Source organism: Mastigoproctus giganteus, chromosome 9 (genome assembly GCF_048544385.1).
Source record: "Mastigoproctus giganteus isolate SK-2022 chromosome 9, ASM4854438v1, whole genome shotgun sequence".
Taxonomy (NCBI): Eukaryota; Metazoa; Arthropoda; class Arachnida; order Uropygi; family Thelyphonidae; genus Mastigoproctus; species Mastigoproctus giganteus.
The window spans coordinates 69,841,586-69,867,468 of record NC_143583.1 but is presented as its reverse complement, the minus strand read 5'-3'; the positions used below and the strand labels follow the sequence as shown (position 1 = coordinate 69,867,468).

Here is a 25,883-nt window from a genome sequence, read left to right as displayed (position 1 = left end):
GCAGTTCAATCATTCTTCTGTTCTTCAATCCAATTCAGCTTTGAACCTGGCAAGGAGCATGATGGCACTTTATTCAAGCTTAAGTCAGCAGATCTGCATCTAAGTATTCAATGATCCTTTTTATATATTTTCATGAAGTGTTTGATATGCATTGGTGAGTAAGCATTCTACAGTGTGTGAAAGACTTGCAAAATGCTTCAATCACATGTGTAGTAGTACTAATGGAGGCATGTGATGCAAGAAAGCAAGCGTATGAGCTTATGTAGCATCAGCCAAAAAAAATTCACACATCCATTCCCTCTAAACGTTTGTCCAGTTCCTCCTTGAATTTATTTAAGCTATCAACTTCCACAACGACAGATGGAAGTTTGTTCCAGCAATTAACCACCTGCTGGCTAAAGGCAAATTTCCACACATCTATTCTACAACTATCTTTCCTCAATTTGAATTTATGCCCCCTCAGGTTTGCAATCTGAGCAAGTGGAAGAATCCCATCAGAATTCAGCATGCTCAACCCATTCAAGGCCTTATACACCTCAATCAGATCACCTCTCAGGTGCCTAGTATCCAGCTGCTGCAATTTGCAGAACTTAAGCCTTTCTTAGTAAGAGGACCCCTTTATTCCCCTCACCAATCTTGTTGCCCTTCTCTTTACATTCTCAAGCAACTCTACATCCTTCCTAAAATGAGGCCTCCAGACCTATATGCAGTACTCAAGGCATGGCCTGACGATTGCCTGACGAAGGGATAATCACCTCCTTTTTCCTACTAGCAAAATTCCCATATATCATTGACAATACCCCATGACCTGCTCAGGCAGCCTGTCAGCATTGTTCAGAAAACTTCATATCTGACTGCACAATTACTCCCAGATCTTTCTCATTTTCTACCACCCCCCTAAGTGTAGTACCACACAGTTTGTACGTTTCTCTGGGGTTACATCTACCCCTATGCAGTACATACTTTGCATTTGTCAATGTTAAATTTCAGTTGCCACTTCTCAGCCCATCTGCCCAAATTTTCTAGCTCCTATTATGTATCCTCATCAAAAGTTACTTTTTGAATAATTCAATCCTTTTAAAGGAAAAAAATATCAGTTTGCAGGCCTGCCAATTGTGGTTGTCTTCAAGGCTCTATTATTGGACCCTGGCTTGGAATCTAGTCAATCATTGATGAATAGTTGTTCTTTAACATCCAACTCATTATGCAGAGCTTGAAATTCACAATAATACTATTTTACCCACACTTTTAATTTTACCATCAACATAAACTTACAGTTCTGCAACAAGGATCAAAATAATGGTTCTCAAAAGAAAACTGAGTCACATAAGACTATCTCCGGTTAAGTACCAATGGTAAAACCATCCACTTTATTACACATAAGAATCTTGCCATTCTTTTGGATTAATTTTCAATCATATATTCAGAATCCCTCCGTAAAATCAAAAACTCCAGTATTGAAGTCAGCAGACAGGACTGGGGACTCAGATGCAATGCTTTGGATGTTTTATAATACAGTATTAATACCAACTTACTGTCACATATGCTTCTTGCATTTGGCTTTGCCATACCAACCTCATTACTATCTAGTCTCAATTTAATAACATACAAAGGTCCTTCATATTGGTCATGATTTGTTCCTGCCATACAGGATCAACTCCTGCATTATAGACTATTGCAGGAATCTTACTATTTGATGTTGTTGTTGTTGTTGTTATTTGGTTTTTAGGAACATTAGCAATTAAGGCCATATTGCTCCGGGAATATGCGGTGGTCGTTCCCTGACCTTTCCGCATCCTCTGTATTTGGTGGTGACTGGCTCGAACCCCGGTCTAATCAAGAAGCGTGTGCTATGCACTGCTGCTCCTTCCCACCTGGCTACGGAGGTGCCCTTACTATTTGATCTTCACATTTTGTACAGTGGCTTCAGTTACCACATCTGGAAGGGCAATCCCCAGTTACCATATTACAGCTGACTTGATCCCAAGAAAGAAAAGTTCGGAGTCAGAGTTGAACTTATGACAGGGCAGCAAAATCCAAAGGATCAGTAACTAAGCTCTTATTTCCATGATATTTTTAAAATTCTAAAAGTGTTTTAAATGGTTTTCTCCAGGATTGTTTTCTTCATGTCTGTTAACAGGATGGAATGGATCTTAATGCAAAGCTCTATACTTTCAAGCTCTCCATCTCTGATGCCTACTTGTGCAGATTGCCAGAATGTTGCAAGCATATTCTCTTTTCATGGCCACTATATATAGCTCATTATTGATTGTTTTCAACCATCTCTCCCAGTAATGTTCATGTGCTAATAGCTAACCAAGAAATATTCACTGACTTCCAGGCCTTTGTCTCCAAAGTATTAGACAGAAGGTTGAAGTTCATGCTAATACTATTTTATCAAGGCTTTCTGGTTGGACCTACAACATAAACTTATAGTTCTGAAACAAAGACTGAAATGATAATCTGCAAAGGAAAAATGAGTCAGACAAACTATCTCTGGTTAAATACTAAGGGTTTGTCCTGCACCACAGGGTCTGGTACAGGATAAATCCTGTCCCCCTTCTTTCAGACCTCATTTTGGAGTGGGATTTGTTTCTCTGGCATCATCACTCCTGTGAAGAGGTTGGATTTTTTGCAGGTACCACTGATTGAGCTCCAATGGAAAGGGGATTACTGGCACCCATAGTACTTTTACTACTACCTACTGATGCAGGTTCATTCCACTAAGGACAGCATGAGTACAGTTGTGGTCCACCTCCTCACGGTGTGGATGGATATTGAGAAGCAGCCTCCTTTCCTGGTAGCAAAGTGGCCAGAAACAACTAAACAGTACAAGACACATACTATACAAATATTATATTCATTTATGGCCATTTTACAGAATTATAATATCATTACAGTGTACCACAGCAGAGTTCAACCAATTTTCAAGTACATCAGACACAGCATGTCCACTTCAGTGGTGACATCTTCAATTGTAATTAACATAGTTATCATCCTGTATACCGACCTCTAATTTTATTTCCAAAAAAAGTTTTAAATCTTGCTGTTGTACACTAATGCTACACCTTTTACTAATGGACTGCAATGCTTATTAAATATAATTTAATTTCTTAATGAAGAATTTAAACTTAAGTGTTTTATGCACCTATTATGTGACAACAAAAAAAAAAAAAAAGCTTTCATTAATTCTGAAAACAAAAAGGAAAAAAAAAAAAAAAGAAGAAATCATTTTATATAATTCAAACGTATATAAGGTATGGCAATAAAGTTCCCAGACTGGTGCTGCTGCTGCAGTTATGTTCAACTAATTTGAAAATAAATGGAAGTGGTACATTGGAGTTCAAACTTTGTCAAACAGATGGTAGTACAGAGATTGCCCAGTATGCATAGGTTGCAAGTAACAACCAGTTTTGTTAGTAGTGTTAACGTTCAGTGTCACAATTTTGAAATGGAGCAACAAATGAATATCAAATGTTGCTTTAAACTGGGAAAATCTGCAACAAAAGTATGAAATGTTAAAGGCTGTTTATGATGAAACATTGAGTCATACCAATGTATTTGAATGTATAAATGTTTCAAAGAAGGAAGCGAGCATCAATCAACCTCTCCAAATGAGGACAGAGTTGCAAAAGTTTGGGAAATTGTGGCAAGAGATTGTCATTTGACCCCCAGAATGATGGCTGACGAGTTGCATATGAATAAGGAGACAGATTCTGCATGAAAATGTAAGGAAAAGGAAGGTATGTGCAAAATTTGTGCTGCAACAACCTCATGGATGAGCAGAAGAAACAGTGTTGTAATGCAAAAGCTTCATCCAGAATTGTGAAGACAATCCTAACTTCCTCAACTGGAGATGAGATATGCATATTTCAGTACAACACAGAGAAAGCATCAGAGCATGTATTAAGCTTCCAAATCATCACCAAGGCTCAAAACAGTTTCATTTACAGAAGTCCAAGATCAAGGCAATGCTGATAATGATTTTTGAATCACAAGGAATTTGTACCTGAAGTCAATGCCGCATTCTATGTTTTTTTTTTTTTTTCCTTAGTTGTTGGCGCATCAGCTTCTGTGGCCATAATGCACCTCCCAAGGTTTTTTCATTTTACTGTGATCCAAGCCGAGGCAGGATTCGAACCCGCGACCTTTGGGTTGCCAGGTAGGCACTTTACCTACTTGGCTAGCCCGGTCGGCCGCATTCTATGTACAGATGCTTCAAACACTACTGAAGCATATTAACATGGTGAGGCTACAATTTCAAAAGAAAGGCAGCTGGTTCTTGTTGCACGATGATGTCCCTGCCCATTCTGCACTTGCTGTGAAGATATTTTTCCTGGAACAGCATTGCACAGATCAACCATCCACCCTACTTTCCCAATCTAGCAGCAGCAGACCTTCAGCAAACATGAAAGGTTTTAGAATCTATAGTACTTAATACCATGCATGGTTTGAAGGTTGAGAAGATGAAAAAATATACTTGTTGATATCAGACTTGAATTTCTGAAAAACAGAAATTAAGGAATCTGAAGAAGAAAAGTTAGTTCTGCAGGCTTGAAGTTGAGCAGTTATTTGGTTGCATAGGAAGCAATATTTGTGATGTGCTTATACTAAGAGAGATTAGAAGTCAGGGTAATCCCTCGCAGTGATATGTGATCTTGTCTAGAAATCTGAGTATGAAGATAAGCATAGAAGTAGAATAATCCTTTTTGTGAGATATAAGACAGGACTGAGTTTTAGAAGGATTGAAATTAATTAAGTTATTTTTGCCGTATTGAAGAGTTTCCTGGAGATCAGCATTTAAGAAATTGCAAGTTGATATTCGAGCAGTTGAAACTGTTTGTGCAGGGATAGGTTTCTCAAACTGGAACGTGGAATGCAATGTGCTATCATCAGCAAAAACTATAGATAGGGATAGGATTTCCAGTTAATAAAAGAAGGTCATTAATATACAAGAGGAAAAGAGTCGGAGAAAGAACTGAATACCAGTATCAGTGTAGAAGTCAAAAGACAGAGCCAACTACCATATCACCTCCTCAGCAAGCAGTCAGAAAAAAAAAACTGGATATCCAATAAAAAAAAAAAAAAAAAAAAAACACAGTTGGAAAACCATAAGATGGAAACTAATTTAACCCCTTCATGGATTATTCAGAGATATCTTGTTTTTAGTTTTAAAAGTTATTTGGAACTACACGAAATATCTCAGGATACAATAATACCCAAAGCAAACAATAATACCTCCAACCTTAGGATTAAAGTTTATTTTCTCAGGCATTTATCTTGCTAAATTTGCATTAGCCAGATAAATCCCGAGATTTCTCGGGATTTTCTTACATCTGGCAGCAGACTGCTGGCTTTCATTTTACTTATATTTACTTATTGTACAGCAATGTCAGAACAGTAGTGCACGTTCCTATGTGTCGCCAGTAAGCAAATAAAATTTGCTATCCTGAATGCTGAATACTGATAAGCATTAACCAATTAGAAAACTATATCGAAAAATATTTCGGCACCCTCTTGAACGTTTTTCTGTTCCTTTCTTTTAGCTCAAGCGCTAATTTATTAAAAAAATCTGTATAATTTGCAAACTTTTTGGAATACACGAGATAACTCAGGATAGCCCAAATGGGTTAATTACTCCGATGTATTTTCTACTAAAATATTTATAAAAAACGCAAAAAATTCTACAATGAGTATTCGCATGATGTATACTTCTAATCTGTAATTAAAATGTAATTATTTTAATTGCATAATTATTTCAATGGCTAATATTGAAATAATTAGAATGGCTAATTATTAGCCATTTCTAATTACTTTTTTTGTGCATGATATTCGTTTATTCATTCCACTGGAGTTTTAGATTCCTGATAAGTATCAAGCATAGTAGAACTCTGTGGTTGAATTTCATTATTATTCGGAATAGTCTGAATTTCTAATTTCCTTTTCTTCCATTCATGATATTCCTTCATTGTTTCAGTTCGAGTTTTTTTGGGTACAGTTTGAGAACTGCCAAGCATAACGAAACACTCTTGTTAAATTTCATCTGGATTCACATTTCTGTCCAACTTCCCTTTCTTTCAAGATATTCAAATGCTGGGCCGTAGCTTTTGGCACAGTCACTTGCGTATTAATCATTATGCTGATATAACAGTATAACGTAGGGCGTCACTGCTCAATTGTACTTGTTGCGTACAATTGAGTTTTCTTGGGCGCATGCATTGTACTTGTTGCATCACTGCAGCAACAAGTACAATGTATGCACATCGGGTTTCGTGATGATTTCTAGGTAACTTAATGCTTTTTTTTTCCAAATAACGCCGGTAAAAATGCTTTTAACGTCAAAAAAATTATTAGCAGACTGTGAATCCTATAAACTAATTCTTCTTCAGCTTTATGTGTGCATGTGCATAAATTGCAATTTGTATGATCTCACATATAACCAGTGGCTCCAAAGTTCTATGAAAGGAGTCTGAAATAAGTTAAAGACTAAAAGAACTTCTATTAATAAAGCTTAATGTACCAACAAAACAGAAAGCTAATAGCATTCAATGTTATATTTTACACGAAGTAGATGTAAAATAAACAATTAAAATTAATTTCTTAATAAGTCAATTACCTCCTATTAACAGGAGAGAACATTTTTACAAGGATGAGACATTTGAATAGAAGGGGTGCAAGGATAGTTATCACTACTGATGCAGTTTTAGATGGGTCGAGAAAACTGCCAGCTCAGAGAGATACACAGGATAACAGATTAACAGCAGCTTCAGGTAGAGGTGAAAGTGATTCATGCATGGCTTCTACTGGGGCATGTGGCAGCCTGAAGAGCAAGGTGTTAGGGATTATAAGGCCTGCTGGGGGTCCTCACGAGACAAGCACATATACGGGACTGCATTTAAGGTTACTAGGAGCAGAAATAGGTGTATGTATATTGTGCACATCAATGCTAAAAGTATAGCAGACAAACTTCGAGAATTGAAGAGACTGCAAAACAGTCTTATCAATTTTTTTTTTTTTTTTGCTGATGTTGTATAAGCTTGCTCCTAATGTTTTTTTTATCAGATATATGATTGAATTCAAGTTGCCACTAACTGTAATTTGTTTGATTTTTTCTTTTTCTTTTTTTAAATTAATTTTTTTTATTCCCTTAATACTGAGTAACAATGACCGGCTTGACCACAAATGGTGAAATCTGCTTAGATTCTGCATCAGGCCATACTTCTTGTTGCTACTAGACAAGGGGAAAATAGTTGTAGAAATTAAAGTAATGTTAGTTAATTATACTTCATATCCCAATCAGAAAATACTTTATTAAAAAAAAACCTATTATTATTACTACTACTCTTTACTATGCAGACTAAGTCAAACTAGAGAGAGATTAAAAGAAAAAAGAAAACAGCAAGTTTCCAACGAAAACATGGTTCAATCACATTAAGGATTAAATACCAATATATACTAAACTAACTAAAGTATCAAGTGCATTTAAGAAGTGATTTCAATTATTACTAAAAATTAATCAAAAGTAAACTTAACATTTATTCTTTTAAATCAACAACATAACACTATACTAGATGGGCAACTGTATATCTGATAAGGTAAAATTCAGATATATACCTTGAACCGTACCACATCCTCCATTCGTGCTATTTTACCATCACTCACGCAGGATTGAAAGAAACTTGGAGCTACACTGACTCCAAGGGCTTCAGATGACATGCCTGTTTCACAGCGCTCTGCAGAATTTGAAATTGCACGGAATGTTCCAAATAAAAGCACCAGAAGGTGTTGAGCAACAACAGGAAGAGAAGTAATTAACCTAAAAACAAGTTAAAATAGGAGAAAATTACAAGTGAAATGAATTTGAATTGCAAAACACTGAAGTAGTTCAATAAGTATTAAGTAAGAGCTTTTCCTTGAGCAGCATGATATGTAGGAAAACTGTGTTGTTTGCAGATAATAAAGCACTCAAACCTATGTTGGGAAAATTGTGTTTATTTCTTAATTGGAAATATGTACATTATGGAGTCAAACATTGTGATATTTTCTTACAACTTCATTTACCTTAGTTTACTGTGTTACTGTGTTTACTGCAAACACAGTAAACTAAGGGTTATTATTATGGAATTCTTAATTTTTAGTAGAATTAATTTTTTTTTGTAGAATTAAAATGTTTACTAACTCAGAGTTAGATCTAATTCAAAGAATTTTGTTTTAAAGTTAGTTTTATGTAAGTATAATACAATAAGTATAACAATAAATATAATACATAAGCACTTACCAGCTCTTTTCAATATCACCATCAACAAAAGATCACTTCAGTCACAAGAACTTGATTTCTTTATGGGTGAAACACACACACACACACACACACACTGTGCTGCCACTTTATTAGGTGGGCACAGCAACACCAACACAAATGCTTTGTCCCACAATGTTGCAAGTCACATGACCAGTTATGGATATAAATGCAGCAGTACAACCTTTCTAGTATCAGTTAAGCGCACAAACCGTAGCAAGAATGGGGAAAAGGAGTGTTCTAACAGATTTCAAATGTGGCATGGTAGTAGGCGCAAGACGTGCTAGACAAAGAATCTCTGAAACGGCAGTTCTCCTGAACTTTTCATGCAACACAGTTTCAAGGGTGCATTGAGAATGGTACAACGAACAGAAAACATCCTCTCTACAGCACTCCTGTGGAAAAAAAAAAAAAATCACCTTAACATCGTTTCTGACCAAGTGCATCTGTTCATGTTCACAGTTTATCCTCAGTAAGATGGTTATTTCCAGCAGGATAATGCACCAGTGCACAAAGCCCAAATCACTATGGAATGGTTCTAGGAACATGACTTTTCTTTGCTGCAGTGGCCTGCTCAGTCCCCTGGATCTCAATCCTATTGAACATCTTTGGGATGAGCAGGAAAGGGCTGTTTACTGCAGGCCTACACCTCTGTTGAATCTCAAGGAACTGCGTGACACACTCATGTCTGCAGGATACTCCATTCCTGCACAACGTTTTCAGCATCTTGTTCAATCCACGCCTAGATGAATTCAGGCTGTTTTGAAGGCTAAAGGAGGCTCAACATGCTACTAGGTAGGTGTACCTAATAAAGTAGCAGCACAATGTATATACTATGGTTTGATTAATCTTGATGCCAGGTGGGTTGGTGGACAAGAGTCTAAGGTATTATCTTTACAGTCTATATCAGGGTTTACTTGTCCTTATGGTAACATTACTGCAGTATTGCCTTAGTGGATAATGGGGGAGGATAATACACATTCATAGATATGTGAAAAATAAATAAACTAAATTATACTGTTCGAAAAACTTTACCAGTTAAGATCTTCTCTTTCTAGGGTGGAAGAGATTGTCATAATCTACTACTTAGTTTGGGAGGGGGTTCGTTGGGGGATCAGTTTTGGTTAAAAAAGTTTAAACATTTTTAATTTAAATAAGAACTCTATTCTTAAAGATGTGTATGTCTTTGATTTGACTTCCTTTGTTCGGGAATTCACATAATGTTATCCACGGGTCTTATTAAAAGTTTCTTTGTAGTCTTTGTAGTATAGTTATGGTATGTCTGTGGCCAGTAGTCATGTTTCAGAAAATGCCTTATGTAAGCTTTAGGACAATCTCTACATTGTGGCCAGTATATAGGGTTTTTAACGGCAAGGGTCTTGGAGAGGGGGAGATGTTGAGATGGTGGTTTCTAATGCTTTTTATTGTTATGATTTTTGAATACGTGATAAAAATTAAATGTTTTTCAGCTATTTGAGCTATTTCTTTGTTGGTACGTAGTGTACAGGGGATAGTAATGATTTGTTTATTTATGTCAGGAATATTGTTGAAAAATTTTCTATTGTGCTTTTTGTTGTTTTTGATATGAGTTTGTAGATAGTAATTAGTATCAGCATTAGTAGAAGCATATGATGCAAGAAAGCAAGCTTATGCAGCATCAGCCAAAAAAAAAAAAAAAACTTCCACTTCACCCCTCCGTTCATTTGAAATACCTATCCAGCTGAGCCTTAAATTTATTTAGGCTATCAACTTCCACAACAAGGTATGGAAGTCTTTTCCACAAACCAACTACCCGCTGGCTAAAGGCAAATTTCCGCACATCTATCCTACATCTGTCTTTCCTCAATTTGAATTTATGCCCTCTCGGGTGATTATTCTGAGCAAGAGGAAGAATCCCATCAGCATTGAGCATGCTCAAACCATTCAAGGCTTTATACACCTCTATCACTCGCCGGTGCCTAGTCTCCAGACACTGTAATTTGCAAAATTTAAGCCTTTCTTCGTAAGAGCAACCCTTTGTTCCATTCACTAATCTTGTTGCCCTTCTCTGTACTCGTTCCAGCAGCTCTACATCCTTCTTGAAATGAGGCCTCCAGACCTGCATACAGTAAGGTGTGGCCTGACCATTGCCTTATACAAGGGAATAATCACCTCCTTATCCCTAATAGAAAAATTCCTGTATATCATTGACAAGACACCATGAGCTACTCTTGCAGACCATCTGCATTGTTCAGAGAACTTCATATCTGCCTGCACAATTACCCCCAGGTCCTTTTCATTCTCTACCACTGTCAGTGTAGTACCACAGAGTTGATACGTTGCTCTGGGGTTGCTGTTTCCCCCATATGTAGCACTTTACACTTGTCAATGTTAAATGTCATTTGCCACCTCTCAGCCCATCTGCTCAACCTTTCCAGATCCTGTTGCAACAGCATAGCGTCAGTAGCATCCTTGCTTACTTCCTTTGCTGCCTCCTCTAATATAACTGGATAGATCCCATCCACCCCAGGTGCCTTTCTTGTGTTTATCTTCAACAATTTCTCGTCCACTTTACTCTCAGTTATTACAAGATTATCTAGCTTACTGCCAAAGTTGAATACACCACTGGCATTCCCCTCGCTGAATAACTACTCATGTGTGAATGTCGATGCAAAATATTCACTTAGTTTGTTAGCTACCTGAGCAGGATCAACAGTTGAACCATCGATATCAAGTCGACCAATCTGATTCATCCCCTTCCTTCTAGAGTTTCATGAGTAAAGCACTCTTTGCTGTTTTTCTCTGCATCCTTTGCCAAAGATTTCTTATAATCTGCCTTTGCCTGCCTCCTTTGTGACTTGGTTACAGACCAGCTTATATCTATCATAGGCTTCTGTGTCACGTGTTAATTTATATGTATCCCATGCATTTTTCTTCTCTGCCATGTGTCTCATTAGTTCATCTGACATCCATTTAGGCCTAAACCTTGAGCAAAGAGTTCTTTACTTATGTAAACTCTAGAAGGAAGGGGATGAATCAGATTGGTCCACTTGATATCGATGGGTCAACTGTTGATGATCCTGCTCAGGTAGCTAACAAACTAAATGAATATTTTGCATCGACATTCACACATGAGGAGTTATTCAGCGAGGGGAATACCAGAGGTGTATTCAACTCTGGCAGTAAGCTAGAGAATCTTGTAATAACTGAGAGTAAAGTGTAGGAGAAATTGTTGAAGATAAACACAAGAAAGGCACCTGGAGTGGATGGGATCTATCCAGTTATATTAAAGGAGGCAGCAAAGGAAGAAAGCAAACCCTGAGCCATAATTATGAGAGCTTCCTTGGACTCAGGGGAGGTACCCACAGACTGGAGATGTGCAAATGTCACCCCAATTCACAAAGGAGGATCAAAGGCTGACACAAGTAATTATAGACCTGTGAGTTTAACTTCTGTTCCATGAAAATGAATGGAGGCACTAGTTAAAGAAGCACTGCAGGATCATCTAGACAAGACTTCAGTTATAGCTCGGACACAGCATGGATTTGTTAAGGGGAAGTGTTGCCTGACCAATTTGATTGGATACTATGATGCAGTCACAAAAAAACTGGATGCAGGGAATAACTTTGATATTATATACCTGGATCTTAGAAAGGCTTTTGATACTGTTGCACATGGAAGATTGCTGCACAAATTGGAGCAGTGTGGCACTGGAGCCAAATTGCTGCTATGGATAAAGGGGTGGTTGAGGGGGAGAAGACAGAGAGTGGTAATCAATGAACACTGCTCATCGTGGACTAAGGTTATTATTGGAGTCCATTATTGTTTTCTGTATTTATAAATGATATTGATGATGGTATATCAAGCTTAATGTCCAAGTTTGCAGATAATACGAAGGTTGGCAGTGTTGTCAAGGACACTACTGACACTATGCTGCTGCAACAAGATCTGGAAAGGTTGAGCAGATGGGCTGAGAGGTGGCAAATGAAGTTTAACATTGACAAATGTAAAGTACTACATATGGGAAACAGCAACCCCAGAGCAACGTATCAACTCTGTGGTACTACACTGACAGTGGTAGAGAATGAAAGGGACCTGGGGGGTGGTTGTGCAGGCAGATATGAAGTTCTCTGAGCAGTGCAGACGGGCTGCAAGAGTAGCTCATGGTGTATTGTCAATGATATATAGGAATTTTTCTAGCAGGGATAAGGAGGTGATTATTCCCTTGTATAAAGTAATGGTCAGGCCACACCTAGAGCACTGTATACAGGTCTGGAGGCCTCATTTCAAGAAGGATGTAGAGAAGCTGGAACGAGTACAGAGAAAGGCAACAAGATTAGTGAATGGAACAAAGGAGTGTTCTTACAAAGAAAGGCTTAAGTTTTGCAAATTACAGTGTCTGGAGAATAGGCACCAGCGAGGTGATCTGATAGAGGTGTATAAAGCCTTGAATGGTTTGAGCATGCTCAATGCTGATGGGATTCTTCCTCTTGCTCAGAATAATCACCTGAGAGGGCATAAATTCAAATTGAGGAAAGAGAGATGTAGGATAGACGTGCGGAAATTTGCCTTCAGCCAGCGGGTGGCTGGCTGGTAGAACAAACTTCCATCCCTTGTTGTGGAAGTTGATAGCCTAAATAAGTTTAAGGCTCAGCTGGACAGGTATTTGTAATGAACAGAGGAGTGAAGTGGAAGTGATTTTTTTTTTTTTTTTGGCTGATGCTGCATAAGCTTGCTTTTTTGCATCAAATGCCTCTACTAATGCTAATATTTCTTAGTTGGTATGTAAAGTCTAGCAGCTTCCAAGATAAGTTCTTTGAATGCTTCCCATTTTGAATTTGCTGTTGGTGACATCATCAGTTGGTCCCACTGTATAGAATTTAAATACTGTCTCAGACCATCGTAGTCGCCTTTACGAAAGCAATAACCCTTCCCTTTACCCCTGATGGTAGTTACCTCTTTGAGTAAATCCCACTTCAGCACACTGTGATCATTGCCACCTAGTGGTTCCTTTATCTGCAAATTCTTAATGCATAAAGAATCACTACTGATAATCAAATCAAGAGTATTACTCCCTCTAGTTTCCTCTGGAACATGCTGATGTAGAAAACAATCATCCAATAAATCCACAGAAGCCTTGCTAGTGTGCGAGTGACCAACCCACAAATTCCAGTCAATATCTGGGAAATTAAAATCCCAGATTATATAAGACTCTCTGATTTACTGGCCCACTCTATTTCCCTGTACAGTTTCTTATTATACTCATCGCAGTCATTAGGACTATAGCACACTTCTACTCTCAATTTTGATCTCCCAATGCTTATGTCCCACCAAACTGACTCGACACTGCACTGTTCAGCGATGTCAACTGGCTTCACTTCCTTGGATTTTGTGTTTCTTAACTAATAGCATAACCCCTCCTCCCTTCCTATACATTTTGTACTCCCCAAATTCCAGTTCTGCATTCCTTATATCTGTGTGACACCTCTCTGATATCCCAACAATATCCGCCTTTGATGCTTTGAGCAATAGCTCAAATTCATCAAATTTATTTACCAAACTCCTAGCATTTGGGGCTTATAGAGACATGTGATGCAAGAAAGCAAGCATATGAGCTTATGCCAAAAAAAAAAAGCACAACCATTCCCTCTAAATGTTTGACCACTTCCTCCTTGAATTTATTTAAGCTATCAACTTACACAATGACAGATGGAAGTTTTTCCAGCAAGTAACCACATGCTGGCTAAAGGCAAATTTCTGCACATATACTCTACTGTTTTTAAGCAATTTTAATTTATGCCCCCTTAGGTTTGTAATCTGAAGAAGTGGAGGAATTCATCAGAATTCAGTGTGCTCAACCCATTCAAGGCCTTATACCCCTCAATCAGATCATATAGCAAGTGCCTAGATGCAGAATTTGCAGAACTTAAGCTTCTCTTGGTAAAATCTCTTCATTCCCCTTCTCTGTACATGTTCAAGCAAGTCTACATCCTTCCTAAAATGAGGCTTCCAGACCTGTACACAGTACTCAAGGCTTGGCCTGACCATTGCCTTATATCAAGGGATAATCACCTTTTCCCTGCTAGCAAGATTCCTGTATATCATTGACAAAACCCCACGACCTGCTGTTGCAGCCTGCTATGTTGCTCAGAAAACTTCATATCTGACTGAACAATTACTCCCAGGTTGTTTTCATTTTCTAACACCCTAAGTGTAGTACCATACAGTTGGTACGTTCCTCTGGGGGTTACTTCTACCCATATGCGGTACTTTGCATTTGTCAATGTTAAACTTCAGTTGCCACTTCTCAGCCATTTGCCCACATTTTCTAGATCCTGTTGCAGTAGTACATTGCCATTACTGTCATTAACAACCCTGCTAACCTTTGTATCATCTGCAAACTTCAACACTGCCTGATATACCTTCATCAATATCATTGATAAATAAACAAAACAACCATGGGCACAACACTGAACCCTGTGAAACTCCACTAATAACACTATGCCATGAAAAGCAGCACCCATTGATTACCACCCTCTGTCTTCTCCCACTCAACCATCCTTTTATCCATTGTAGCAACTTGCCCTTAATACCATTCTGCTCCAATTTGTACAGTAGTCTTCCATGCGGAACAGTGTCAAAAGCATTCCTGAAATCCAAGTATATGATATCAAAATTACTTTTTTCATCCGGTTCCTTTGTAACCACATTATAGTATCCGATCAAATTTGGCAGACAAGACTTTCACTTAACAAACCCATGCTGTGTCTGAATTATTGGTGTAGTCTTGTCTAGATGATCCTGGAATGCATCACTAACCTGTGACTCTATTATTTTACCAGGAACAGAAGTTAAACTAACTGGTCTGTAATTACTCATGTCATCCTTTGATCCCTCGTTGTGAATTGGGGATTCATTTTCACATCTCCAGTCCCTGGGTACCTCCCCTGAGTCCAAGGATGCTCTCATAATTATGGCTAAGGGTTTGCTTAGTTCCTTTGGTGCCTACTTTAATATAACTGGATAGATCCCATCTACCCCAGGTGCCTTTCTTATGTTTTTAACTTCCACAATTTCTCCTCCACTTTGTTCTCAGTTATTACAAAATTATTAAGCACCCTGCTATAATTTGATAAACTTCAGTCATCCTCCTTCCTTAATATCTCCTCGTGTGAATGAGGATGCAAAATACTCATTCAGTTTGTTTGCTCTCTGAGCAGGATCAGCAACAGTTCAACCATTGATATCAAGTGGACCAATCAGATTCATCCCCTTTCTTTTAGAGTTTATATAAGTAAAGAAATCCTTTCTGTTTTTCTTAGCGTCCTTTGCCAAAGATTTCTCATAATGCCTCTGCTTGCCTAATCTCCTTTGTGACTTGATTACAGACTAGCTTATATCTGCCATAGACTTCTGTGTCACCTGATAATTTATATGTATCCCATGCATTTTTCTTCTCTGCCACGAGTCTCATTAGTTCGTTTGACAACCATTTAGGCCTAAACCTTGAACAATGGTTCTTAATTAGGTATGAAATGTCTAGTAACTTCCATGATTAATTCCTTGAATGCTTCCCACTTTGAATTTGCTGTTGGTAACATCATCAGTTGGTCCCACTGTACAGAATTAAAAACTGTCTGAGACCACTGTAGTCACCTTTATGGAAGCAAAATCCCTTTCCTTTAACCCCTGATGGTAATTATATCTTTAAGTAAATCCCATATCAGTACAAGACATTCTGATTTACTAGCCCACTCCATCAAATTTATTTACTATACTTCTAGAATTGGTATACGTGCATGTATACATGCACCTATTCTTATTCTTAGTTACCCTAACACATCCCATGTATTTATTTGTTTCATGATGACTGCCATCAGTCTCTGAAATTCCCAGCACCCTTCACTCCAGGCAGCTGCTTATTCTAAAAGAAGTAGTTCAAGCATCACCTTCACCTGCGGCTACTTTTAACCTTTTAGTCTGTGAATCCCGCTAAGCTAGCAGTTTTCTGACCCATGTAACACTGCCTTGATATCCACAGTTATTGAAGATGTGTGTTATCTGGAGAATTTTGTCCTTAAGAGTTTGGCCCATGCATAGGTGACAGACCCTTAGGACAAAACCCTTCAGGACACTTTTGTGTTTAAGGTAGGGTAAGATTCGAATTGGAGGATAGATCTTTTGTAGGTTTTCTATAAATTTGTGTTAGAATGGTGTTGTAGGTTCTGCTTAGTAGTAGGTTTAGAAATGGTAGTTTTTTTTTTTTTTGTTTTAATTTGATTTTGAACAAAATGTGTGGATGTAGACTACTGATATGTAAATGAAAGTTGAGTTTCTCAACATCATGTGGCCAGTTAGCATCTACATATCTAATCTGTACATTAGGTTTAAATGTAGCCTTTTCTATGGCCTTGTTTTCAAAGGAATTCATAAAAATCTTTCCTGGGAGGGGGGGGGGGAGTGGATTGCACAATGCTTAGACCTTGTTTTTGTTTATATAGGCTATTTTTTAAGCTGAAGTAACCCTCTCCTACTGAAACCTATTAATCAAGAATGTCTGAAATATCTAAAGTTGGCGGGAGAAGGTAGTGTTTACTGGTCACCTAGTATTTGGTGGAGGAGGGCCTTAGGCCTGACGTAGCCCAGTGGTCAAGAGCGAGAGTGCATAGCACGTGCTCCTGGAGTAGACCGGGGTTCAAGCCCGTGACTATTAAATATGATAAATATTTGTATTGATGATTTATTGTAAAAACTCTACTGACTTGGTTGTCGTGCCTGAGTATAAACAGAAAATTTATTTTATTATTTTATTTTTTTGTCTTTTCTAATGGGATATTAATGAAGATGTTGTCAACAAAGTAGACTAGATCATCATCATTGATGTTAGCATTTTCTAGTCGGTTGGGTAAATGTTGCAAGTTTTTTTATAAATCACTCTAGGATTTACAGATAAGGCTGGTGTGTGATGGTTTTTACAAGCCATTGGGCTACGTTGTTCCGTGGATGGTTTCCATCAATAACTATGGGTCTGACAAGAAAGTTAGCATCCATGTTTCCAAACAATCTTGGGGACTCAGAATTTGATGATAAAAGCTGTTTGTAGGTGGTGTCATTAATTTTGTTCTGTGTAAGCAAGAGTTAATTTTGTTTATAATTTTAGCTATGGAATTGGTAAGGTCTCTGTTGATGGTTTTATAGATGTTTTTATCTGAAAATATGTAGATGTCCTTACCATTTGGCCAAATGGTAAAGTACATTAGCATTGGTAGAGGCATATGATGCAAGAAAGTAAGTTCATGCAGCCAAAAAAAAAAAAAAACCCTCCCATTTCACCCCTCCATTCGTTCCAAATGCCTGTCCAGCTAAGCCTTAAATTTATTTAGTCTATCAATTTCCACAACAAAATATGGAAGTCTGTTCCACCAAACAACTACCCACTGGCAAATTTCCATACATCTATTCTACAACTGTCTTTCCTCAAATTGAATCTATGCCCTCTCGGTTTCTTAATCTGAGCAATAATTGCATCAGCATTCAGCTTGCTCAACCCATTCAAGGCCTTATACACCTCAATCAGATCACCTCATATGTGCCTACTCTCCAGTAGCTGCAATTTGTGGAACTTAAGCCTTTGGTACTACACTTAAGGTGGTAGAAAATGAAAAAGACCTGGGAGTAATCGTGCAGGCAAATATGAAGTTTTCTGAGCAATGCAGACAGGCTGCCAGGGCAGGTCATGGGGTTTTGTCAATGATATATAGGAATTTTGCTAGCATGGAAAAGAGGTGATTATCCCTCTGTATAAGGCAATGGTCAAGCCACGCCTTGAGTACTGCGTACAGGTCTGGACGCCTCATTTTAGGAAGGATGTAGATTTACTTGAGCGTGTACAGAGAAGGGCAACAAGATTGGTGAGGGGAATGAAGGGATCCTCTTACCAAGAGAGGCTTAAGTTCTGCAAATTGCAGTGGCTGGAGACTAGGCACCTGCACGGTGATCTGATTGAGGTATATAAGGCCTTGAATGGGTTGAGCACACTGAATTCTGATGGGATCCTTCCACTTGTTCAGATTACAAACCTAAGGGGGCATAAATTCAAATTAAGAAAAGACAGATGTAGAATAGATGTGCGGAAATTTGCCTTTAGCCAGCGGGTGGTTAATTGCTGGAACAAACTTCCATCTGACGTGGAAGTTGATAGCTTGAATAAATTTAAGGAGGAACTGGACAGGCATTTGGAGGGAATGGTGTGTTTTTTTTTTTGGTTGATGCTGCATAAGCTCATACATTTGCTTTCTTGCATCACATGCCACTACTACTACTTTCTTGGTAAGAGCAACCCCTTTGTTCCCCTCACCAATCTTGTTGCCCTTCTTTGTACTCGTACTCGTTCTAGCAACTCTACATCCTTTCTAAAATGAGGCCTCCAGACCTGTATACAGTACTCAAAGGGTGGTCTGACCATTGCCTTTTACAATGGGATAATCACCTCCCCGTCGCTGCTAGCAAAATTCCTATATATCATTGACAAGACTCCATGGCATGCCTGGCAACCAGTCTGCACTGTGCAATGAACTTCATATCTGACTGCACAATTACCCCCAGGTCTTTTTCACTTTCCACTTCCCTGATTGTAGTACCACACAGTTGGTACGTTTCTCTTGGGTTATTGCTACCCACATGAAGTACTTTGCATTTGTCAATGTTAAACTTCAGTTGCCACTTCTCAGCCCCATTTGCCCAACTTATCTAGATTCAGTTGGAGTAGCATACTGTCTTTACTGTAGTTAACAACCTTGCCAAACTTTGTATCATCTGTATATACGTTCATCAATATCACTGATGAATAACACAAAACAATAATGGGCCCAGCACCGAACTCTGGGGACTCCACCAATAACATTAGTCCACGTAGAGCAGTGTCCATTTATTACTACTCTCTGCCGTCTCCCACTTAATCACCCCTTTATCCATTGTAGCAATTTACCCTTAATGCTATACCACTTCAATTTGAACAGCAGTCTTCCATGAGCAACAGTATCAAAAGCTTTCCTGAAATCCAAGTAAATGATATCAAAATTAGTTTTTGCATCCAGTTCCTTTGTAGCCATATCATAGTATCCAATTAAATTGGTCAAACAAGACCTCCCTTTAACAAACCCATGCTGTGTCTTAACTATTACTGCAGTCTTGTCTAGATGATCGTACAACACTTCTTTAACTAGCGATTCCATTATTTTCCCCGGAACACAAGCTAAACTAACAGGTCTATAGTTATTTGTGTCACCTTTGGAACCCTCTTTGAGAATTGGTGATACACTTGCACACCTCCAATGGGGACCTCCCCTGAGTCCAAGGAAGCTCTCATAATTATGGCTAAGGGTTTGCTTACTTCCTTTGCTACTTCTAATATAACTAGATAGATAGATAGATACCATCCACCCCAAGTGCTTCCTTATGTTTAACTTCAATTCCTCGTCCACTTTGCTCTCAGTCATTACAAAATAACTTAGCTCTATGTTACAGTTTGATAAAAGTCTGGCATTCCCCTCATTGAATAACTTCATGTGAGAATGTAGATGCAAAATACTCATTCAATTTATCAGCTACCTGAGCATGATCACCAATAGTCAACCCATCTATGTTAAATGGTCCAATCTGATTCATCCCTTTCCTTCTAGAGTTCACATAAGTAAAGAACTCTTTGCTGTTTTTCTTTGCATCCTTTGCCAAAGATTTCTAGTAATCTGCCTTTACCTACCTAACCTACATACTAGCTTATATCTGCCGTAGGCTTCTGTGTCACCTGATAATTTATATGCATCCCACACATTTTTATTCTCTGCCACAAGCTTCATTAATTCATCTGACATCCATTTCGGCCTAAACCTTGAACAGTATTTCTTAGTTGGAATGAAAAGCCTAGTAGTAGCCTCCAAGATTAAGTCCCTGAAAGCTACACAACATTGGTAACATCATCAGTTGATCCCAACTGTACAGAATTTAAAACTGTCTGAGGCCCCCTGTAATCACCTTTACAAAAGCCCTTCCCTTTACCCTTGATAGTAGTTACATCTTTAAGTAAATGCCACATCAGTACATTGTGATCACTCTCACCCAGCAGTTCCTTTATCTGCAAATTCTTAAAGCATAAATAATCACTGCTGATTATCAGAACAAGAGTATTACTCCCTCTGGTTGCCTCTCAAACATACTGCTGTAGAAAACAGTCATCCAATAAATCCACAAAAGTTTTGCTAGTGTGCGAGTCACCAACCCATAAGTTCCAGTCAATATCCCCCATTATAAGACATTCTGATTTACTCGCCCACTATTTCTCTGCACAACTGCTCATTATACTCATCAGATTCATTAGATCTATAACACACACACACCTACTCTCATTTTCCCTTTCCCAGTGCTCATATCACAGCAAACTGACTCAACATTGCATTGTCCACCAACGTCAATTGGTTGCACTTTCTTATATTTTATGTATTTCTTAACTAACAGCATAACCCCTCCTTCCTTTCTGTACAGATCATACTCCCCAAATTCCAATTCTGCACTTCTTATATCATATCTGTGTGACACCATGTCTCTGATATCCCAACAATATCTGCCTTTGATGTCTTGACCAGCACTTTAAACTCATCAACTTTATTAACTATACTCCTAGCATTGGTGTACATGCACCTGTTTCTACTCTTAGTTACCCTAACTAAGATCTTATAATGGGAGATTAATTTCCCAGATATTGACTGGAATTTGGGGGCTGGTCACTCACACACTAGCAAGGCTTTTGTGGATTTATTGGATGATTGTTTTCTACATCAGCATGTTCAGGAGGCAACTAGAGGGAAGAATACTCTTGATTTGATTATCAGCAGTGATTCTTCATGCATTAAGAATCTGCAGATAAATGAACCACTAGGCGGCAGTCATCACAGTGTGCTGAAGTGGGATTTACTCAAAGAGGTAACTACCATTAGGGGTAAAGGGAAGAGTTATTGCTTTCGTAAAGGCGACTACGATGGACTGAGACAGTATTTAAATTCTATACAGTGCGACCAACTAATGATGTTACCAACAGCAAATGCAAAATGGGAAGCATTCAAAGAACTTATCTTGGAAGCTGCTAGGCTACACATGCCAACTAAGAAATATTGTTCAAGGTTTAGGCCTAAATGGATGTCAGATGAACTGATGAGGCATATGGCAGAGAAGAAACATGCATGGGATACATACAAATTAACACATGACACAGAAGCCTATGATAGATACAAGTTGATCTGTAACCAAGTTACAAAGGAGGTTAGGCAGGCGAAGGCAGATTACGAGAAATCTTTGGCAAGGGATGCAAAGAAAAACAGCAAAGAGTTCTTTACATATGTAAACTCTAGAAGGAAGGGGATGAATCAGATTGGTCCACTTGATATCGATGGGTCAACTGTTGATGATCCTGCTCAGGTAGCTAACAAACTAAATGAATATTTTGCATAGACATTCACACATGAGGAGTTATTTAGCGAGGGGAGAGCCAGAGGTGTATTCAACTTTAGCAGTAAGCTACAGAATCTTGTAATAACTGAGAGTAAAGTGGAGGAGAAATTGTTGAAGATAAACACAAGAAAGGCACCCGGGGTGGATGGGATCTATCCAGTTATATTAAAGGAGGCAGCAAAGGAAGTAAGCAAACCCTTAGCCATAATTATGAGAGCTTCCTTGGACTCAGGGGAGGTACCCACAGACTGGAGATGTGCAAATGTCACCCCAATTCACAAAGGAGGATCAAAGGCTGACACAAGTAATTATAGACCTGTGAGTTTAACTTCTGTTCCAGGAAAATTAATGGAGGCACTAGTTAAAGAAGCACTGCAGGATCATTTAGACAAGACTTCAGTTATAGCTCGGACACAGCATGGTTTTGTTAAGGGGATGTCTTGCCTGACCAATTTGATTGGATACTATGATGCAGTCACAAAGGAACTGGATGCAGGGAATAACTTTGATATTATATACTTAGATCTTAGAAAGGCTTTTGATACTGTTGCACATGGAAGACTGCTGCACAAATTGGAGCAGTGTGGCATTGGAGGCAAATTGCTGCTATGGATAAAGGGGTGGCTGAGGGGGAGAAGACAGAGTGGTAATCAATGGACACTGCTCGTCGTGGACTAATGTTATTAGTGGAGTCCCTCAAGGCTTAGTGTTGGGTCCATTATTGTTTTCTGTATTCATAAATGATATTGATGAGGGTATATCAAGCTTAATGTCGAAGTTTGCAGACGATACAAAGGTAGGCAGGGTTGTCAAGGACACTACTGACACTATGCTGCTGCAACAGGATCTGGAAAGGTTGAGCAGATGGGCTGAGAGGTGGCAAATGAAGTTTAACATTGACAAAAGTAAAGTACTACACATGGGAAACAGCAACCCCAGAGCAACATATCAACTCTGTGGTACTACACTGACAGTGGTAGAGAATGAAAGGGACCTGGGGGTGGTTGTGCAGGCAAATATAAAGTTCTCTGAGCAGTGCAGACAGGCTGCAAGAGTAGCTCATGGTGTATTGTCAATGATATATAGGACCTTTTCTAGCAGGGATAAGGAGGTGATTATTCCCTTGTATAAGGCAATGGTCAGGCCACACCTAGAGTACTGTATACAGGTCTGGAGGCCTCATTTCAAGAAGGATGTAGAGCTGCTGGAACGAGTACAGAGAAGGGCAACAAGACTAGTGAATGGAACAAAGGGGTGCTCTTATGAAGAAATGCTTAAGTTTTGCAAATTACAGTGTCTGGAGATTAGGCACCAGCGAGGTGATCTGATAGAGGTGTATAAAGCCTTGAATGGTTTGAGCATGCTCAATGCTGATGGGATTCTTCCTCTCGCTCAGAATAATCACCTGAGAGGGCATAAATTCAAATTGAGGAAAGACAGATGTAGGATAGACGTGCGGAAATTTGCCTTTAGCCAGCGGGTGGTTGGTTGGTGGAACAGACTTCCATCCCTTGTCGTGGAAGTTGATAGCCTAAATAAGTTTAAAGCTCAGCTGGACAGATATTTTGAACGAACAGAGGGGTGAAGTGGAAGTGGTTTTTTTTTTTTTTTTTTTGGCTGATTCTGCATAAGCTTGCTTTCTTGCATCAAATGCCTCTACTAATGCTAATACAGCTGATGTATTTACTTGTTCCACTATGACTGCCAGCAGTCCTGGAAATCTCCATTACCTTGCTTTCCAGGCTGCTGCTCATTCTAATAGAAGCAGTGCAAGAATCACTTTTGCCTTTGAGTGTGGCCACTGTTAACCTTTTATTCTGTGCATCTCCCCCCACCCAAGTTAACAATTTTCCGACTCACTTAACACAGCATCAGCAAATATTCTTGCATCCTTTGTATTTAAGTGTACTCCATTTCTGTAGAAGCAGTCTCTCCTGTCAACAAGCACACACCATGCTGAAAAAAAAGTCTACCCCACGAGTCTTGCACAATCTCTCCAAGGCCGAATTGATTGACCAGGCTCTCATCATATGCAGTCGGTTCTCGTATAACATGTGATTACACTACATGAATTCAATCATACACGATTTATAAATAGGGGAACGATATCTTATATAACATGAACCGATTTCACTTATGTACGATTCGCCTTTGTGTTTACAAGAAATGGCAGTCGAACGCAGAATCACCCCAACCGAACGCAACACGATAGGAATGAAGAGAAGATTCTGAAAATGTATTTGTGTTTTATATCAGTGAAGGGGAAACACATTTCACCATAATAACGTAAAAACCAACACAATTCCAGCTATCGGTATAATCGCAAATGCAATTAGATCGAGTTTACTACCAGTTTATAACAGATTCCACTAGCAGAAACGCAACTGGAAATTGTTTTTATTGTTTTATGGTGTAACCACTTGAAATGTGAGGTGTGAATAGTGTATCTCTGCCTTTACGGTGTTGTTTATTCAGTTGCTACACGTGCGCAGCTTTGTTTATGTGTATCAAGCGTGCCTCCTTGTTTTGTAATTGTGCTTTATTCCCTAAAAATGAGTAAAATTCTTAATTAAAAGGTGTGAAAAGGAAGCATCCTGGTGAAGACACTGCAGATTCAAGAGAGAAAAAGAAAAGCAATATCGATAAACAGAGGCGGACTGGGTCAAAGATTCTTACCCGGGAAAATTTATAGTGGCCTCATACTATGGTTTATGGCCAAAATCACACCGGCCCACAGGGGTTTCCTCGGTAAGGCTTATGGCCAGTAAGCCTCTGTCGATAGAGAAAAAATATTAAATTGTGAAACGCTTTGAGCGAAATGAAAGACCACGTGATATTGCACGTGCTACAGACCTAAATGAGGCAACGCCGAGAATTACAAAGAATGCAGAGAAAATAGAAACAACTTTCATAGCAGGAACAACTCAAAGTGTAATTAAAATCCATTAGATTAAGACACCAAGAATTGGAAGAGATGGAACGGCTGTTATCTGTTTGGATAGAAAATCAAACAAAAAAACAAGTTTGCTTACGATAGAAGCAAAAGCATTAGCAATATTTTATTACATAATAAAATACGTAAGTATTTTATTCGTAAAAAATACTTACGTATTTTTTTATTATATTATAATAAAATATAATATAATAATAATAAAAAATATTATAAAAAATTATATTTTTTATTACATATTTTAATCGTTAAAAGGATTAAAATTATCCGATTATTTATTGTGCTTGGTAATGTTTTGGTTACAAATGTGTGTTCAACCTTGGGTGGTCAGCACCTAACCCTACTTTTCCCATAGGGCCTGTTGTTTATATTGCACAATTTTGCATTGCACAAGGGTTTCTTGGAACACAACTATTGTGCTATACGAGGACTGACTGTATTAAGTTGCACTAGAAAATTGAGGTATGGGATTTGCTGGGGTATTGGAGCAAAGTTTAAGCCTTGGTTCAGTGTCTCATATTGTATAGTGGAAAGAGGTCTAGAGCATACATTAACTACATTGGGGAATCCCATGTTATTGGAGCGGGCAGTTGTATAACTTGCTATTGGTGTATCAACAGAAGATCTTACCTGAGAGAAAGTCTGAGACTTTGTTGGGCCCTCAATTTGTAGAATGAAGAATGGTCAGTCTGGAGGTGGAGGTTCTTCTTTAGTGCTGTGGGCACCCATTGGATTCCTTGTTTACTTTAGGTAGTGGAAGGATCCATCAAATATCAGTGAGCCTCCTTTTTCTTCTGAATTTATTCTGGTTGGGAGATGGAGAGGATCCTTCTCCATTTTGAGGTTATCCTTCAGGGATTCCAGATTGCAGTGGGAAAGGTCTATCTGGGGTTGGGATTTTTTCAGGGCCTAACATAAGGATATGTGGGCCCTAGGCAAAAGTATTTTTGAGGCCCCTGCAAAAATGTTTATTATGAAAATGAAATTTAATATTTTTGGATTAATAATAATGATAAATTAATAGATTTTGTAGCCATTTTGTGAAGTCATGGCCCCAACTGTGTGCATTCACAAAGTCATCTTGTCAATAATTCTTGCTTGAAACTGCTTTTTAAATTACTGATATTATACTATTCTACTTAAGACGAGGTGGCT

At 38.5% G+C, this 25,883-nt stretch overlaps 1 protein-coding gene across 1 annotated transcript in view; it reads right to left on the bottom strand.

Annotated features, from left to right (window-relative positions):
* The window catches only part of RhoGAP71E (Rho GTPase activating protein at 71E), a 358,970-nt gene that overhangs the window by 215,571 nt on the left and 117,516 nt on the right, over positions 1–25,883 (bottom strand). Inside the window, exon 6 of the mRNA XM_090381175.1 lies at positions 7,615–7,816. Coding sequence (XP_090237301.1) covers positions 7,615–7,816 — 202 coding nt within the window. The remainder of the gene's footprint in view (positions 1–7,614; positions 7,817–25,883) is intronic.